The 20,150-nt window shown below is 37.1% G+C and overlaps 1 protein-coding gene across 15 annotated transcripts in view; it reads left to right on the plus strand.

Moving 5' to 3' along the window:
* Nucleotides 1–15,946, plus strand: part of baz2ba (bromodomain adjacent to zinc finger domain, 2Ba) — a 90,124-nt gene extending 74,178 nt beyond the window's left edge. For 10 of the 15 annotated variants that reach the window (XM_065240193.2, XM_065240197.2, XM_065240195.2 and 7 more), the window contains 16 exons: nt 275–526; nt 2,730–2,953; nt 3,106–3,180; nt 3,551–3,776; nt 3,855–3,917; nt 4,001–4,142; nt 4,222–4,958; nt 5,064–5,325; nt 5,407–5,562; nt 8,531–8,691; nt 8,773–9,074; nt 9,634–9,769; nt 10,575–10,721; nt 14,811–15,106; nt 15,197–15,340; nt 15,424–15,946. In XM_065240193.2, the coding sequence (XP_065096265.1) occupies nt 275–526; nt 2,730–2,953; nt 3,106–3,180; nt 3,551–3,776; nt 3,855–3,917; nt 4,001–4,142; nt 4,222–4,958; nt 5,064–5,325; nt 5,407–5,562; nt 8,531–8,691; nt 8,773–9,074; nt 9,634–9,769; nt 10,575–10,721; nt 14,811–15,106; nt 15,197–15,340; nt 15,424–15,580 (3,480 nt within the window). In that variant the 3' untranslated portion in view covers nt 15,581–15,946. The remainder of the gene's footprint in view (nt 1–274; nt 527–2,729; nt 2,954–3,105; nt 3,181–3,550; nt 3,777–3,854; nt 3,918–4,000; nt 4,143–4,221; nt 4,959–5,063; nt 5,326–5,406; nt 5,563–8,530; nt 8,692–8,772; nt 9,075–9,633; nt 9,770–10,574; nt 10,722–14,810; nt 15,107–15,196; nt 15,341–15,423) is intronic. The other 5 variants (XM_065240202.2, XM_065240208.2, XM_065240205.2 and 2 more) reach the window with 1 other exon arrangement.
* Nucleotides 15,947–20,150: the final 4,204 nt, after the last annotated feature.

Here is a 20,150-nt window from a genome sequence, read left to right on the forward strand (position 1 = left end):
CATTTCTATATTAAGTAATATCTACACACACACACACACACACACACACACATTCATCAATAAATGAGCTATTACCTGAAAGGCTCATCTAATCCAAAGTCCCTGAGGTATGATGTCATAAACTAAATCTTAGAAAGGCACTCCTGTGAATTTTCTTTAAACCAAACGCTGCCATCTAGTGGCAGAAAGACCTCTTGAACGTGGTTTGTTTTGCCTTTAACTAACTGTTTGTTTTATTTTGTTCTCTCCTATATCTGCACGCTCTCTTCCTCAGCCCCTTCCTGAGATTCCTCGCATCCATGGCCTGGTGCTGCCCGGCAACGTGTTTGCAGAGTGCTTGATGGTGGTGCAATTCCTGCGGAGCTTTGGAAAGGTTTTGGGCATGGATGCCTCCGAGATGCCTACTCTTGGTATACTGCAGGAGGGGCTGCTCAACCTGGGCAACAGCATGGGGCAAGTGCAAGACCTGCTTGTTCGGATGCTCTCATCTGCTGTGTCCGACCCGGGGTTGCCTCAGGGACACCGGGTAAGAAAAATACTCACAGACACACTAACCATAGACTTCATCAAAGAGTACTTTTACGCACTAAAAGTTATTCGGTACCACTCTTCCCTACCCCTCTTCTGTACTTGAAACATAAAACTAAAATGTTTTAAAGAATATTTATGTTAATATTTATCCATGTAATGACAACAATTAAAGCATTAAAGGAGGTTGATACAACTCATGAACTAAAGCTATCTTATAAGCTATAGCTTTGTGCATGTAACAAACTGACATTATGTAATTACTGCTTCAAAACAAACCTTAGCTGTGGTCACCATTTCCTTCTATTGTGTAAAAAAGGGCAGCTTGGATTATTTGAAAGGCTGTCAAACAATTGATCACGATTAATCGCATACAGTACAAAACATAAATTATGCAAACACAAATGCTAATTTTGTGTGTAACTATTATGTATAAATACACAAACAATATTTACAAATATGACATTTATATATCTACATAATAGTTACACATAGTACAAACACAAAAATAACACAAACTTTTATTTTGTAAGCGATTAATCGTGATTAATCAAAGTTTATCACATACAAAATAACCGTTTGTGTTTACATAATTTATGTGTTTGTACTGTATGAAATTTTGATGCATTTTTAGATACACAAACATTCATTTATGTATTTAACAAACATATATATTTTAATATATTTTATATTAAAAATAAGACAAACAAATGTATTTGTAAATAACATTTGTATTAAATGTATACATGTGTGTGTGTGTGTGTATATATATAACATGTATATATCTAATAATAATTACACACTGCACACACACACAAATTATGCAAACACTTTTATTTTGTAAGCGAATAATCGTGATTAATCAAAATTAATCACATACAAAATAACTGTTTGTGTTTGCATAATTTATGTGTTTGTACTGTGTATAATTTGTATGTATATATACATACACACACAAACATTCAGGTATATATTTAAATATATATATTTGTATACATTTTATGTTATATAATATAACAAATGTATATATTAATACAAATGTTCTTAAATGTATAGATTTATAAACATAGTTATCTATATAATAATTACACACAGTACACAAAAAAAATTATGCAAACACAAATTTGTAATTTGTAAGCCATTAATCGTGATTAATAAAAATGATTCACATACAAAATAAACATTTGTGTTTGCAAATTTTTTTTACTGTGTGTAATTATTAAGTATATCTTAATTCACAAACATCTATGTATGTATTTAACAAACATATATATTTTTATATATTTTATATTATAAATAATTTTTTTATAAAATGCATACGTGTGTGTGTATGTATGTATGTATGTATGTGTATATAACATGTATATATCTACATAATAATTACACACTGTACACAAACATAAATTATGCAAACACAAACTTTTATTTTGTAAGTGATTAATCGTAATTAATCACATACAATATAAATGTTTGTGTTTTTATAATTTATGTGTTTGTCCTGTGTGTAATTATCATGTATATATAAATAATACAGAAACATTCATGTATGTATTTAACAAACATATATATTTGTATATATATTTTATGTTACATGTTATATAACAAATGTATATAAATAAAAAATTTGTAAAATGTATACATATATAACTTGTATATATCTACATAATAATTACACGCAGTACACACACATAAATTATGCAAACACAAACTTTTATTTTGTAAGTGATTAACCATGATTAATCAAAATTAATTGTGATTAATTGTTTCACAGCCCTAGTGTTTAACAAACATATATATTGTTATTAAAGGCAGGGTGCATGATCTCTGAAAGCCTATGTTGATATTTGAAATCACCTAAACAAACACGCCCCTACCCCAATATAATCTGGACCTTCTTCTGATACCCCTGCCCCTTACTGCTGATTGGCTACAAGTGCGTTTTGGTACTCGAACCGACTCTCTTTTTCAAAGTGTTTTTCAAAAATCATGCACCCCACCTTTAACTGCTTTTGACTTCCACAAAAAAAGAAGTTGCCGTTTAAAAAATATATTATATTATCTTGGCTGGTATTTTTACAGTTTGCAGGTTTTAACCTTGTAATAGGTGATCCATAAAACCTTGAGCGAGATAGCACTTAGCAGCTGCTAAATACGTTAAATGACAATAAAATCTTAACTGTATCTCTCCCCCTCTCCACCAGGCTAAGTCCATCTTAGGTGACCACTTGAGCAATGTGGGTTTAAACCGGGACAACGTGTCTGAGGTTCTGCAGCAGTACATGGAAGCGCACTGCGCTCAGACCGAGCTAGCTGATCTCTCACTGAGCCTGAGGACCAAATCCTTTCAGGCCCACACACCTGCTCAGAAAGCCTCTATCCTGGCATTCCTGGTGAATGAGCTTGCCTGCAGTAAATGCGTGGTCAGGTAACAAACCACTCGATACTCAAATATCCTCAATTTTAATAGCGTTCAGATTCAGTTGTTGATTGTTAAGTACCGCAACACTTACTGTAGGGTATCACACAAAACATTTTGTATGGGGAACATTGAACAATTGTGTGTGTCTGTGTTTGCAGTGAGATCGACAAGAGCCTGGAGCACATGAATGTGCTGCGGAAAGATGAGTGTATCGTGGAGGGCAAACTGAAAAAGTGAGGATCGCTTAAAAATAACACAAAAGCTCACATTTGATTGTAAAAAATGAACACAAGCAGTTTTGAAACATAATGTTGTGCCTACCTAGACATTTGCAAATAGATTTAGGATGATGTGCTTCTTGCTTTTATTAAACCAGGCGTAATAGTACAATTATATCTACTTATGATTGTCATCATAAACAATTCTTCATCAAATAATATTTAGATTGTCTTAAGTGTAGGCTGTTAGCTAAGCAAAGTATCCACGTGACGCATTAATAACTAATATGTGCCTGAACTGCCCATTTTATAGCACCAATTTTTTCAAGCATTGCATGTTGAATGTACACAAACCTAACTGATCTATCTGCGCATGTTCGAGCAGACTGAAAACAATCTACGCCAAGCGTACCGGAAAACGTGACGCAATCACCGCAGGGGAGGAGCCTCAGGCCGCAGGCTCAGCCATCGGTCACAAGCGCAAAAGGAAGACCGGCGACAGTGACGACGACGACGACGAAGATGAGGACAGTGATGAAGCAGGGGACGAAGATGACGAGGAAGAGGAGGAGGAGACCAAAAGAGGAAAGAAGGTGGAGACGTGTGACGAGGTAAAAGCTGTGGATTTCATTTGCTGTTTACATATCAGTACTTATCAGTTTGATCAGACATTGATTGTGTTTGTCCAGGATGAGGGCGATCCAGCCACCAGCATTGAAGAGCTGGAGAAACAGATTGAGAAGTTATCAAAGGTAAAGAATTAAAAATTTAGTCTCATACAAACACACACAAACACACGCTCACACTTCATGTGTATTTTTCTGTGCGAGTACAGCAGCAGAATCTGATTCGCCGGAAGCTCTTCGAGTCATCTCACGCTCTGAGGTCCATGTCATACGGACAGGATAGATACCGCCGCAGATACTGGGTCCTTCCACAGTGTGGAGGGATTTACATTGAGGGGCTGGAGAGTGGAGGTGAGCTGATTCATCCGTATATATATGTTGAGATTCGCATGTAGGTACGATATTAACTTTCCATCTGTCTCTCCTGTAGGTCTGGAGGAGCTGGAGAAAGAGCGAGAACGATTAAGGAACTTTCAAGGTGTGCAGGTCAAAGAAGAACCCCAGGAGGAAGTACCTCAGCATCATCATGATCAGGAGATACCAGTTCCTGTGAAAGAGGAGGTAAAACAAGAGGACAAGCCTGTCGAGGAAACGAATAAAGAGATGCTCCCCTCTCCACTAAAAGAACTTCAGGGAACAGAGGTTGTGGCCACACCCCCTCGGCTACCAGAGCCCCGCCCCTCACAGAGCCCTTCACGTCAGGAACTCACGCCTGCTGGGGTCAAGGGGTTCTGCCACACCCACAACGGTTGCTCGGCGACCGCCGCCACAGAAACAACATCAGCATCGTCTCCAGCTCACTCTCCAACTACCTCCAAGCTGACAGAAGCCAGCAGCCCAGACCACACAATCCCTCCTCCTCTGCAGCTGGGCATCGCTACGCATGTCCTGCAGGCACAGCAGCTAGCACAGACTCAGCTCCTCCCCAATGACCAGTTGCTCAGGGTGCTCAGCGAGCGCAGCGGGCACTGGTTCAGCCTGCTGCCGCGCTCGCCCTGCGACGATACCTCCCTCACTCAGACCTCTGCACATTCCCAGTCCAACAACAACCCCAAAACTCCTCCTCCTCCAACTACCTCCTCTCCACACCATCACCTGCTTCCTTTCTCTGCATCCATCAGCCCTCTGAACCCCTCACCCGCTGGGATCAGTAACCTCAGCATGCAGGTGAACACTCGTTTTGATCTATATTGCATTACACTGCGATGACCTTTAACATTTTTAAGTAGAAAGTAGTTTTTCATGACAAATCTCTTCCAATTTTTCTTTCAGATGAAGTCAGGTGGATCTCTCATGGGGTTATCTATGTGCAACTGGTCCAGTGGGATCATTAGCCCCAATCTACCCCTTTGCAGCAGCCCTATGTACCCCTCGGCAGAAGGCAGTGCCAGCCCCCTGATGGCACCGAGCGTCTCGACCAGCAAAAGCGGCTCTCCGGTTCCCACTGGGGAGAAGCTTACATCTGCTGCATCTCCCATGGCGCTAGACCTCCCCAGAAATCACGATCATCCCGAACCTCTGCCCATACCGGAGGGTAGGTTTTGCTCATAATTCAGTCTTGAGTGAGTGTCTTCCATGCAGTGTTGTTGATGGCAATCTTTTGGCTGATTTGCAGACATGCTGCTGGGCTGGTGGAAGGTGACGGATATGGAGGAGCTGAAAACCCTTCTGAACGCTCTTCACAGCAGAGGCATTCGAGAGAGAGCCTTGCAGAAACAGCTACAGAAATCTATGGAGCTCATCGCACAAACCTGCAACAAGAACCGAGAGGGTGAGCTAAGCCACGGTGCAGTGACAGTTGACGTTTAACCAAAAAAGGCTTGGGCTGTTAAACATGTTTATTTAAGACATTTGCCTAATTTGACATCCTAACAGTCCCCACAGCTGGACTTGAGGTAATAAGATGGAAAGAAGACCTCCTTAGCTGCAAGTTATTTGTAAATTCAGTCCAGATGGGATTGAGACTAAACAAGTAATTTGCATACATTCAAATATTATTAAATTTCAAAACGTCAGTAAACAATTATGTTACTGAAAAACATTTTAATTTTTTCCATTCTTAACTCTTCCCCCGCCATTGACAAGTTATCACGTCAATGAAGGGAAGATGCTTCCCTGCCAATGACGAGTTTTTATGGCAATTCATATCTCTGCTATTATCCACTAGGTGCCGCTTTAACCCAACTTATAAAACACTACAACATCCATGTATCCAAAAAAAGTAAAAGCTCTGTGTATGTTTTGATCATCACTTTGAATCTAATCTCTAACAAAAGTCCAAAAATGCTATTATATCAGCTTTTTGCTCAGAATTTGGTATTTTTTAAGAAACCTAACCATATTTGAAAGGTAATAAAAGTGAACAAATGAAACTTTTTTTAAGCAGAGGTTCTGTTCTTTCATTTATATTGTAGGTTTATATATGTAACTTCCTAAGATCTGGATGTCCACATATGTGGACATCACATTTTTTGCACAATAATACTTAATTCTGTATAACTGAAACATGTTGTACATAAACATGGACAAATACACTGCTTCATGTTTAAAGAAAAATATTTGGTTATTATTAGGGCTGTTAAAAGATTAATTGCGATTAATCGCATACACATTTTTTTTCCATAATTTATGTGTGTGCACTGGGTGCAATTTTTTTATATGCATAAATACAAACATTTACATGTATATTTTATATATATATATATATATATATATATATATATATATATATATATATATATATATATATATATATATTGATATATTGATATATTTTATATTATAAATATAAAAAAAACATGTATATGTGTATTTATATATACATAATATATACACACAGTACACACACACACACACACACACACACACACACTACACATATATATATATATATATATATATATATATATATATATATATATATATATATATATATATATATATATATATATATATATATATATATATATATATATTTATATTAGGCAAACACAAACTTTTATTTTGTATGTGATTAATCTTTTGACAGACCTAGTTATTATATCTATTGGTTCTTCCTAACCCAAAAATAGCTGGTAGAAATCTGAAAAAAGACAAACCAAAGCTTGGGTCTTAGGAGGTTAAAGAAGTAATTTTTTTTTTGAAGGAATTTACCTTTTTTGAAAATCATAAAAAAATGCTGGTGGGGAATGAGTTAAAGGGATAGTTCACCCAAAAATTTAAATTCTGTCATCATTTACTCATCCTCATTGTTACAAACCTTTATAAATAACTTTGTTCTGATGAACACAAATTAAGATATTTTTGTTTCTAATCAAGCTTATCTGGGGCACCATTGACTTCCATAATAGGAGGAAAATAATACGGAAGTGAATGGTGACCCAGATCTGTTTAACTCTTTCGCCGCCAGTATTTTAAAAAAAAGTTGCCAGCCAGCGCCAGCGTTTTTCATGTTTAATGCCTTCCAGAAAATGTTCTTCTTTAAATATATAAACATACAATATACCAAATGAAAGAACAGACCCTCTGCTTTCATTAAAAAAAATAGAGTTTCATTCCCCTTTAAGTAGTTCTTTTGTAATCTGCTTTTGAATATGGGTAGGTTTCTGCAAAAACACCACATTTTGAGCAAAAAGCAGAGATAATTCCATTTTTGTGACTGACTTTTTATAGAGATCCCATTCAGAGCGATCTTTAAAATAGACAGGGACATGCAGCCGCTTGCCATAGGGCAATACTTCTGGGTTTAAAAAGTTGGGGAAGGGCACCACCTGGTGGATAATAGCGGTATTGCGGAAAGCCGGAAATACTCGTCATTGGCATGGAAGCGTTTTCTCTTGATTGAAGAGATATCTCGTCAATGGCGGCGAAAAGAGTTAATTATTAAAAATTTTCAAAATATCTTTTATTTGTGTTCACCAAAACGAAGACATTTATAAAGGTCGGAGTAAATGATGACAGAATTTTCATTTTTGGTCAACTATCCCTTTAAAGGTGTTTTTTATGTAAAGAAATGAATAGCACTTAAAAAATATGTTTCATGTTATGCATTTGGAAGACACTTTTATCCAAAGTGACACTACATTCAAGTTATACATTTTATCAGTATGCAATCCCTGGGATCGAGCACATTACCTTTGCGTTGCTAATGTAATGCTTTTCCAATTAAACATCAGGAATACTACATATGATGCTAGTCATTTCGGTAACCAATTAAAAGTTACTTTATTTTACATGGAGCGGGTTGCCTCATAATGAAAGCATTAAGATTAAATGACTTGTGCAGTACTACTATCTTTATCCCTATTATTAGACACTTGCAGAATAAATGAATCACTGCTGACTGTGAGTAGCACACAGCAAACCTGTTGTTTTTAAATGACTTTGCATTTACACATCTTGTATTAGTGTAAATCCAAAACCATATCTGTCAGTACAACATGCACAAATAGGACTTTTAATACACCTTTAATAAAAGTATTCATTTTGAAATGGAAAGAAATATATTGTTTGCTATATACATATGTATAGTAAGTATATAACCCTATAGGTTTCAAGTAAATAAGTGTTAGGTTAACCACAAAATAAATGAGATTGGTTTAATTCATAAAACGCCTCGGAAATGCTGTCAGAGATTCAGGCAAGCATGCACTTGTTAGAATGAGCTGTCTTCTGCTGTGCCGTGCATACGGATGTGATCTCTCCTGGGTGCACATGACTGATTTGTTTTTTGTTTGCAGTGGCAGTTATGGAGGTCTCAGAGCTCGAAGAGGGCCAGGTTTCCGTGGAGACGCTGCAGGAGTGGTGTGTAGAGGAGCAAGCCATGGAGACCGACATCGCTCTGCTGCAACAGGTGGAGGAACTGGAGCGCAAGGTAACCTCCGCCAGCCTGCAGGTCAAGGTGAGCGCACGAACGGTCATACGTCATAAGCAGATCAGTCGTCGATTTGCCATTAACGTTTCCCACTATCGTTTGCGTCAGGGCTGGGCGTATCCGGACCCACAGTCTGAAAGAGAAGACCTGGTCTATTTCGAGCACAAGCCCCTCCCAAAGCCCCGCCCAGGGGCGGAGTCGCAGGAGGAGCGGAGCTCGGAGAAGGGCCTGATCCGTCGCCTCGACAACCCGCTGGACATCGCAGTGACGCGATTGGCGGATCTGGAGCGCCACATCGAGAGAAGGTACCTGCGGAGCCCCTTAGGGACCACCATCCAGATCAAACTGGATAATGTGGGTACAGTCACTGTTCCCGCACCTGCTCCATCCACTAGCGCTGGAGGGGAAGGGTAGGTCATCCAGAATGGCAGCATTCGTCTCTGCTCCTCCTCATCCTCTCCCTCCCCTCTCTCTGCTGGCTGGGGCTACTCTGCTCGCTCGTCCGTCCGTCCATTCGTTCTCACCCTGGCTCCAGTTTCGGGTTTTGGTTCTTGTGTTTTATTTTTGTTTCCCTTCTGTTCCCCTGCCTGCACTCTTCCTGTTTTTTTTTGGCCTGCATGGTTTTAATCAGCAGTGCACTTTATTTCCCTTTAAAAAGTTTTTTTTTTACTTTTCAAACCGTTTCAGAGTTTGAAAATACCAATGCTTGATGTTTTCTAATATTTCTAAATGCATGGTACACTACAGCATCCTGTGCTTTGCGTTTTCATGTACTGTGTTTGGGTGTGATGTCATGTCACAGTGTTTAACACCATCTCAGCTTTATGTTTATTTGTGTGTGCTATGGAAATCAGGTCTAAGCCACTTGATTTTATTTGATAGACATTGCTTAGAGGACATCTCCGTTCGTGCATACAGCTTTAAATTAGACGTGCCTGCTGATTTGTGTGTGTGTACGTGTGTTAACAGGGGAGAGGAGGAGATTGCTCCCGGGATGAAGGTGTGGAGGAAGGCGCTGAGCGAGGTACGCAGTTCCTCTCAGTTGGCCATGTGTCTACAGCAGCTGCAGAAATCTATCGCCTGGGAAAGATCAATCATGAAAGTGGTGAGTTATTTCCTATACAAACCACAAACCTGCAGCTCCCTCCAGCAACACTTACAGTGTTTAACCTGTGAAGAAGAACATGCGACTGTTATGAGGCGTACACACAAAAAGCGAATTCAACGATTTGCACGAGTAGATTACATACAAGGTCAATTCAAAGATGCGAATAGACATGAATTCGCCTGACCCGATGTTAAAGGTGGTGCGTATAAATTTTAGCGGCATCTAGTGGTGAGATTGCAAATTGCAAGCAACAACTCACCCCTCAATTATAAAACGCATATGGTAGCCACCACAGGACAAACATGTCATTGTCTGAGACAATGTAGAGATGAAACGCTCTGTAGAGCAGTTTATCCATTTAGGGCTACTAGAAACATGACGGCGACTGCAAGAAGACCCATGGTATATGGAGATAAAAACTGTAATATAAACAATAAAGTTCATTTTGTAAGGTCTTTATACACCACTGATAATATAGTTATGTATAATAAATGTCATTTTTTTGTCAAGAGATCCTTCAAAAATGTACACAATGAACTTCTAAATCCAGCGAGTAATATTGCAATTTTGAACGCAATGCTAATAGACGCTTCGCATTAGGTGTGTACGCCCCATTATACTGTAATGTATGTGTTAAAGTGCAGACACTTTATAAATATTTGATTAGGAATTTTCATATTTAAAGTTTGAAATAAACAAACCCTGGCTGGGAGATAAGAGTGCTTGTGGATTTAAAAAAAAACAGTTAGGTTATTGAGCACTAGTTGTTTAGTATTTCATCATCGTATGTGTTTTGTTTCAGTACTGTCAGATGTGCAGAAAAGGTGATAATGAAGACCTGCTTCTGCTTTGTGATGGATGCGATAAGGGATGTCACACCTATTGCCACAAACCCAAAATCACCACCATCCCTGAGGGAGACTGGTACTGCCCCGCCTGCATCTCCAAGGTAACCGCCTCCAGCTCCACAACAATTAATGGATGACTAATTTCTTTAGTGTTTTCTATAGAACAGGAAATGTTGAAAATAAATGTAAAATGATTTAGATTTATAAATTAAACTTAAAAAAGTTACTTTAATATAGCATTTTATAATAAACTTATACAAACTATGAAATATCTACAAGTGCAGACCTGCCAACCTGTACGCATTTTGCGTAGCAGGTACTCATTTTGACCTCAAAGTACGGTGGTACGATTTGTCACTCTAAACTACGCAAAAACCTGATGACGCCCTTTGCCGCGAAGTACTCAAAAGAAGCAACAGAAAAAAGAAAAATATGTCCAATCATAGCACTGGGCTCATCCACCACATAGAAAGTGGGGATGATTGACAAGTCTTATGGCCAATCAGTAACAAGAGTCTGCTATCGATGGAATCACAAAATCCAGCGTGATGATCTCCTTCCTCCACCCGTAGTTTCTGACCATCTTTTTCAACGGAGAGTCAAGACGTCTGACCCGCTAAGGTAAACTGGTCAGGGTGGATGTGCAAATAATGAAATAATGCATTAGCTTAATCCTTTGAAGTCGACTGTCGCGCGGGCTCCGTTTCATAACGTGCACTTGACCGCAAGATGCGCTAACATTACTTCTGATTTGTAAATGAGCATCATTTATAATTGAGCGCTTACGAAAAAGTACCATGATTTTACCATGGGGAGAGCATCCAGTTATAGTCAAATAAAAACGTAAAGTTCACTCTCAGTGAAGGGAATCCACCTGACATCCGAATGAAGCGGATTAAATGCGTTCTGAAATAACGCGCTCTTGATAATTGTCAATAAAATAAAACGTCATATACAAACCACATCAAATAAAGTTTTATAAATGGAGAATATCTCGTGTCTCGAGCGCCCACCGTGATAGTTGCCTATGCCGTACTGTACTGCACTGTAAACAAAGCTAGAATAAATTACAGACAGACACACAGTTAACAGCACTACTGTCACTTATGGTTGAATTTAAAGCAGTGTTAACTCTAAAATACTGACTTAAAGGTATAGTTAACTTAAAACATGTAATTCAGTCATAGTTTACATAACTGAACAGACCATCCAAACATTTATGAGTTTCTTAATTGTGTGATACACAAATTATTTTAAAGAGTGTTGATAACCACAGTGTCTGGTGCCCACTCCATTCTATTTTTTGCTAGTCAGGGAAAAACAACGTTTTTCTCAATTTGTGTTGTGTGTGTTTCACTCAAGAAAGAAATCATGAAGGTTGGACACAATATGAGGTTGAGTAAATGATAACAGAATGTAATTTGTGGGTTAACCATCTCCCACTATTTAACAGTAATATCACTTTTAACAGTGTTTGTGCAGACATGCTAAACTTTGGAGAATACAGTATTTAACATTAATAATGTTATTAATCACCATGTAAGGCAAATTTAGTTAAACATGATTTTATTTACATTTATAATTATTTTTAAAGCAGATTATGGCAGGATGGGGAAAAAAGTGAGTGCAATGTGCAGCATGTTACCTTGAAAGTTACCAAAAGGTGTGTGTGCGTGTATGTGCATGTGTTAAATTATATGTTAAAAACCCGTATTCTGTCCTTTCGGCCGATGCTACTGTACTCAAAAAAAAAATTCCAAGGTTGGCAGGTCTGCAAGTGTTAAAAATCAATAAAAACTTTATTTTACCATCTTCAGCGTATTTAAAAAATGTGTAAAAAATGTACTCTTGGTATTTAACCCTAGGATCCATTCTATTTTAGTTTCTTACTGTATTGGATATAATTGTACAATTTTAGCTTTGTAATGAAAAACTAATATGCTGGCACAGTTTAACTTTTGAGTGGGTAGTGTATGCCAAAAGTGTACCTAAAAGAATTAGCAGAATAGCATTTTATTAGTGATAAAAAAAAATGAAGAGGCATAGTCATTAAAAGTAAAAAAAAGGGCACTATCCTCCCCCCTCAGATCACTATTAATGTTTAATGGGATTTTAATGATAAAATGTGCTATTTAAAAATTACATTTGCCTAGTGTATTGTCTTCGTAGGGTGAATAATAAGCTGAAATAGCAATATTTTAGTTAAGGACAGTTTGTGACTATGTGTGATCCTGCACCCTAATAAATTTCTTGCACTACGAAAAGCAAAAACAAAGTTTCCAACCATTTCATAATTTCAAGGTTGTATGACGCATTAAAGGGGACATATCATGAAAATCTGACTTTTTCATGTTTAAGTGCTATAATTGGGTTCCCAGTGCTTCTATCATGCTAAAAATGTGAAAAAGATCAACCCTGTAACTTAATTTTGGTAAACCATTCGTTGGAAATTTGGCTCCGCTTCTGACATTAATCTGCACTATCCAACCACGACACTGTGATTTAGTACAGAGATTACTTTTTAAATTTGTATTTTAAAGGACACACCCAAAAACGACACATTTTTGTTCACACATACAAAGTGGCAATTTAAACATGGTATAATACATTTTCTACCACTAGCAGTGCTGTGCTAATATGTAGGTATGCGTTTTTTGTTGTTGTTGTTGTTGTATATATTTGATGTATAAGATTATATAAGATTGTTCAGAGCTCTGTACGTTGCTCACCATAGCTGCAGTTTTTTAGTTTGTATTACCAAGATGTTTGTTTATAATGTGTTAAAAACTAAGGAACGTACCAAATCTATATATATTTTCTAGCTGAATTTTATGCATTCATGTGATCAACCCCTCTTCAGCGCTTGGCTGGTGCCGGCACTGCCTACACTCCCGGTCAAATGTTTTGAAACACTCACTTGTTTTTATTTATATTTTTTCCACGTTAGAATAATAATATAACAAATAAAACAAATGTAGCTGTGGGAATTATGTTGTGACTAAAAGGATTCAAACTAGTGCTGGGAAAAGATTAATCGCGATTAATCACATACAAAATAAAAATGCATTTTTGCCTAATATATGTGTCTGTACTGTGTGTAATTATTATGTATATTTAAACACACACACACACACACATACATACAGAACATTTTTATTTATATATCCATTTTTATTGTTATATATATTTATATATATATTTATATTTATATATATAAATATTTCTTAAAAACATACATGAATGTGTGTGTATTTATATATACATAATATTTACACACAGCGCACACTTATATATTATGCAAAAAAATCAATTTTATTTTGTATGCGATTAATCACGATTAATCTTTTCCCAGCACTAATTCAAAATAAATCAAAACGGTTATATTTTATCATTTTAAGTACAGTCACCCCTGGCCTTGGCCTAGAAATTGCAAAACCGTACTCGTGTCATTTAATCAAGAAGCTGCTTTGAAGTTTCACATTAGGATGAATTTGAAAGAATATCAAAGGAGTTCACATTTAATCTGGTTTCTTATTGGCTGCTTTTTCATTTACTTTAAAAATATATATTTTAATAAAATTTGAGTTTTCTAATAACATAAATTAATCTGTGACAGATTAATTTAGGTTATTAATTTATCATTTATGTTAATTTATGTTACAGACTGTCTGGCAGAGAGGTATTTTTGTCAATTTCAAGCTTTTAACACTTCACTTTTTTTGAGAATATCCCCTAAAGTTAAACATTTGATTCTTACTGTTTTGGAATTCATTAAGCTGATCTCAGTGTCTGGCGCTAGCATGTTTAGCATATGCTTTAACCAAAGATTTTCTGTATTTTTCCTATTTAAAACTTGACTCTTCTGTAGTTACATCATGTACGTAGACAGACGGAAAATTCAAAGTTGCGATTTTCTAGGCAGATATGGCTAGGACTATACTCTCATCCTGGCGAAATTCAATGGATTATGCTAAGCTATGCTAAAAGTGGTAGAACCAGACCCGGAGATCAGCTGAATGGATTCCAAAACTGTTAAAATTAAATGTTTAACTCTAGGGGAGCTGTAAAATTTGTATATATTTTTTTAAAAAGTGGAGTGTCTTTTTAACCATACACCTTTAAACCAATTATTTCAGTCAAAATGTTTGACTGGTAGTGTGAAGATAACAAAGTTTTGCCCTCTATTTTAGGCAAGTGGTCAGTCACCTAAAGCAAAGAAGCAACAGAATCGAACAGCACCAGCCAGTGGAGGAAAGAAGGCGACTGAAGCCGCCAAGAAAAGTAAGAAGCAAACAGAAGCGAGCGAAGAGGAGGCAGTCGTCGCCACCACCAGCAGCAACAACAGCACCCCAAAGAAAGCAGCCAGCACCTCCACCCCGACCAAGAAGAACACCTCCACCCCACCTGCACCCAAACCGGAAAGTCCCGCCTGCGTGAAGAGAGCCAAAACGGCAAGAGACAACAACCGAGATCTGGGCCTCTGCAGGTGCCCGACCCTCTTTTTGTTAGTATGTGTTTTTTTTGTGCGTGTTTGTTTGTTTCTGTGTGGCTTTAATGTATGTGTGTGTTTCCTCAGGATTCTCCTTGCTGAATTAGAACGGCATCAGGACGCCTGGCCTTTCCTCACTCCCGTCAACCTCAAATCTGTCCCGGGGTACAAAAAAGTCATTAAAAAGCCCATGGACTTTTCCACCATTCGTGAAAAACTCGTCAGCAGCCAGTAAGTGTTTATTTATATACCTATTTAGTGCAAATCTGCTTTACAACAGTGGTATAAATGGAATATTTGCACCGTTTTTCCAGGTATCAGAACTTGGAAACGTTCATCATCGACGTCAACCTGGTGTTCGACAACTGCGAGAAGTTCAACGAGGACAACTCGGACATCGGCCGGGCCGGACACAACATGAGAAAGTTCTTTGAAAAGAGGTGGACTGAGCTTCTGAAGCAGACCAACTGAGCTGCTCGGAGCCCGTGGTGTCGGACCATGACGGGCTGTCATTTCAACCCTGCGACCGGGGCTCAGAACCAGAGGATTCACGGCTCTTTCCGCAACCGATCCCGCACCCAAAGAGACACGAGACGAGAGGGTGTCTTCGTGCAATAGCTTAGCCTTTGAGAAATCGCACTGAAATTTCATCCGCGTCAGAGCCGTAGGAGAAAAGTCCCTTTCCACTACTTGTAAATATCCTTTGGTTTTATTTTTTTATTTTTACGTTCTGGTTAATATTATAGTGAATGTATTTAATTTTTTAAATGATTATTTATGACGAAATAAAAGAAAGGTCCACTCTTCGTTTTCTATGAAAAGGAAGAAATAGCAAAACTGCTTTAAATCAAATGGAATGTTTATTTGTTTGTGTTTTTCCTCTCCAAATATGAAACAAAGCCAAGAAAAGAAAAGCAAACTGTTTACACTGTTCTGTGCCATATGTGGCATCAGAGTATTCAACCCTCTGAAAACAAACAAACAAACAAACAAACTGTATCACTGTACACGCGAAAAGCAGGAGGCCCCGCCCGACGACGTGTACATACTGTCTATTAATGTCAATATATTGAGTCTGGTTTGGAATGATGTGTACATATTGTTTCAGACATTGGATATTGTTTATGCCTTAGAACGATTGTAGCAATTGATTTTAGTCTTAAAGTGATTATTAATAATATACATTTATTGTTTGTACAGTATATACATATCCTCTACAAAACACTGTGGTCTCCTTAATCTTAGTAGTGCCTACCCTTCAGAACAGGGTATAGGGAAAAAAGAAATTGGTTTTTCGTTTCGCTGTTCTTTTTGCCCATTTTTGTAACGTCATCGTTTTCTGATCTGAAACGCGTCAAGGCCTCCACTCAAAAGGCATATACTGTACGAAACTCGTGTCTGAACCCATTCGAAAACTCTCGGAGTATTCTTCAGTATCCCTGGCCCCAGAGCCGCTCGGAGATGGACGGCGGGCGTTCTCGAGTCTCCCGCGTACATCGCGGCCCACTGGAGGCAGCTAGAACTGAGTTTTTTTGTACCTGCGTCAGAGTACTTGAAGTTATTTTATTTAAAAGATATTGTGGGAAACAAATGGTAGCGTTCTTTTTGTAGGAGCATTATTTTTCACTAGTGGGTGTGCGTGTACGTGAGCGTGCGAGCGTGTGTGCGCGTGTTTGTGGCGAGCGTGTGGATGTTTGGCACGAACTTATTAAAAGGATGTTTTTAAATCCAAAAAGGGCCTCGTGTGTTTTCATTTCTTCACACAGTTATTGTACTTTGTAATTAAAGAAGTCTTGTTATTTTGGGTCATTTAAACTGAATACTGAAATGAATCTTTCTACACTCAAATATGCTGGGTTGTTTCAACCCATGGGTGGGTTAAATGTGACCCCAGTGAAAAACCAGCTCAAGTCTTTCTAGATAAAATCATCCATAATTCTGTGAAAATATAATCTTGGTATCTTTAATATTGACATATGAGTAAGGTCATGTCAAAGATTGAAATCAATGTGAAATCAAACTTTAAAGGGGACATATCATAAATATCTGACTTTTTCTATGTTTAAGTGCTATAATTGGGTCCCTGTGCTTCTATCAACCTAGAAAATGTGAAAAAGATCAACCCAGTAACTTGGTTTTGGTAAATAATTCTCCGTAAGCATGTGAAAAAATAGGTCATTGCAATTTGGCTCCCCTTGTGATGTCAGAAGGGGATAATACCGCCCCTTAATCTGCACTATCCAACCTCAGCATTGCCATTTAGTACAGAGATCAGTTCATTTGCATTATCTTATATTTACCTTTATTGGCAGGGTTTATTAGGTTAGTTTAAACTAGGGATGCACCGATAGAATTTTTTTTGGGCCGATACCGATATAAAACACTTGTATACAATACTATACAGTTGGTCTATTAGCTAGTTTATTTCTGCATCAAATTATTTTTACTGAACATGGATTGGATCTGATTAACATTCAACTGACCAACATAATAAGAGAGGCACAAATTAAGCTAAAACAAATATAATAAGACAGCATGACAACCTTCAAAGGTGGTTTTTGCTATTCAGCATTTATTTTATTAACAACATTAACTCATTTTTTACATATAATGGATTTCTTTATGCAGGTAATTAATAAACAATCTGTATCGGCCTTTCTCGTGCTATTGCCGATATGCCGATGGTTTCAAATTCATCAAAAATCGGCCGATAAATATCGGCGGCCGATACATCGGTGCATCACTTAAACCCACCAGTTGGTTGTTCATCATTTTTACAACCTTGAGTTGGAAAAACCCAACATTTTAGAGGGTACTTGTTAACAATATATTTAAAAAATCGGTCACATTTTATTGATGGATATGTATGTGTATGTTTGTATGTATTACAGATACACCCACACCCATAATAGCTTTATTTCAGGATATAGTTAAACATCTTGTGTGACTTAGTTTTACATAGTCAAAACTGACTTAAAAAAAAGAAGCAAATTGCTTCAAAACTTGCTGTATTGTAAGGACAAACTTTAGCATTTTGGATATTAGTGATTACTGGAAGCTATTTTTATATTTAAAACCTAAGGGCCAGTTTCCTGGATAGGGTTTAGATTCATTCAGAACTAGGCCTATATTAGGACAGTGAAGTAGTTTTTACAAACAAACCTTACAAAAAATCAATACTGGTGTGCAGTGATATATGTTAAGATATGTCAGTGCAAGATGTTTTTTAAATTAAGGCAACTCAAACATGCATTTTACTCTTGGACTAGGATAATCCCTGTCTGGGAAACCGCCCCTAAAAGTATTTTAAAGGGATAGTTTACCCAAAAAAGAAAATTCTGTCATCATTTTCTCATCCTCATGATGTTTTAAACCTGTATGAATGTTTTTTCTGATGAACACAAAAGAAGATGATAAATGATGGTAAACACACAGCTGATTGTAACCATTGTCTTGCATAGGAAAACAAATACGATGTAATTCAATGGATACAGCCAGGGGCGTAGCACAAGGTCCCGGGCCATATGGCACTCCTGATGGGCCCCCCTCCATTTTAGTTTTCTAATCACTACATTATTAAACTGTATGATAACCAATCAAGACTTGTTTATTAACCAAACAAGCCTATTATTGGTAATTTTAGATGTTATAGCCTATTCATTTAAAATTAAACATGTTTCAAATTAGGCTATTATACTGTAACAGTATTTTGTATGCAAACAGCATTGTTACAGTTTATCACCATAGATTTTGTGTAGTTTGTGCTCACCTTTCTTTAAAAAGATGTTGGTCACAAATCGTTTCTACTTGTATCGTTTTTCCCCTTCTCCTGTCTTTCCTTTCTTTTTTGGTGGCCTGATTTAGCTTTCCATAATAAACCATTTGGCGCATTAGCAAGGAGTGGGACCATGAGACTTTAGATAGTTTTTATAAATACAAAATGTAGTTGGTCAAAAAGTTATTCAGCCAATACACTAACTTTACATTTCATTTGACATTATGAAATTTAATTTGGAAATGAAAATATCCAGGTTAAATAAAATATTTTCAAGACTTTTCAAGGGCCCTCTCTCCCCTTTGGGCCCTGGTATCAGTAATGGTTTTACCCCCAGTCCGATGCCCTGGGTACCGCCAACTGTTTGCTTACTAGTGTTGTAGTTCTTGAGATCGGTCTCAAGACCACTTTTTAAAGGTCTTGGTCTCGTCGTGGAATCGACCACATTTTTACTCGGTCTTGTCTCGGTCTCGGCTGAAGAGGAATCGGAATTTTATTTCAAGACCGGTCAAGACCACAACTGATGGCACACTGTAAACATTTTTTTTAAAGAAAAATAAATTCTTAGTATTTTTGTCTTCTTTTCAGTAAAAATATCTAAAAATTCTTAAATTAAGATGTTTTGTCTTGATGAACAAAAAGACCGAAGAAAATAAGTCCATAGTTTTTAGAGCAAAAAGTGATTTTGTGCATAAAACAAGCAAAAAAAAATCTGCCAATAGGTTAAGCAAATTTTTCTTGAATTTTTCTTGAATTTAGTGTTTTAGAAAAAGGTTCAAGATTTTTTGCTTAACCCATTGGCAGATTTTTTTGCTTTTATGCACAAAATCACTTACATTTTATATTTTTGGTCTAAAAACTAGACTTATTTTCTTGGGTATAGTTTTGCTCATCAAGAAAAAGCATCTTAATTTAATAATTAAGAATTTTTAGATATTTTTACTGGAAACAAGACAAAAATACTAAGAACATTTTTTTTTTAAAATAATTTTTTTGCACTGCACATCACAAATGTATTTTTTACCATTAATTTTATGCAGTTTATTCAGGTTTGGCATATGATGTTGGCATTGTTTAAGTTTCTCCCAATGACAGTTTTTCTAATTTTATTACTAAAAACAACTGCATTGTGTTAAGTGGATGGCAAGCCATGGAAAGACTGTTCAGAATAAATGGTTAAGTTGATTTCAGCTCTTTAGTGTTTGTTCACTTTTATGTGCTTATAGACAAATATAAATTCCCATATTTCTCCAATGCCTTTGATTA

The sequence above is a fragment of the Paramisgurnus dabryanus genome, chromosome 7 (assembly GCF_030506205.2).
Source record: "Paramisgurnus dabryanus chromosome 7, PD_genome_1.1, whole genome shotgun sequence".
In the NCBI taxonomy this organism is placed as follows: domain Eukaryota; kingdom Metazoa; phylum Chordata; class Actinopteri; order Cypriniformes; family Cobitidae; genus Paramisgurnus; species Paramisgurnus dabryanus.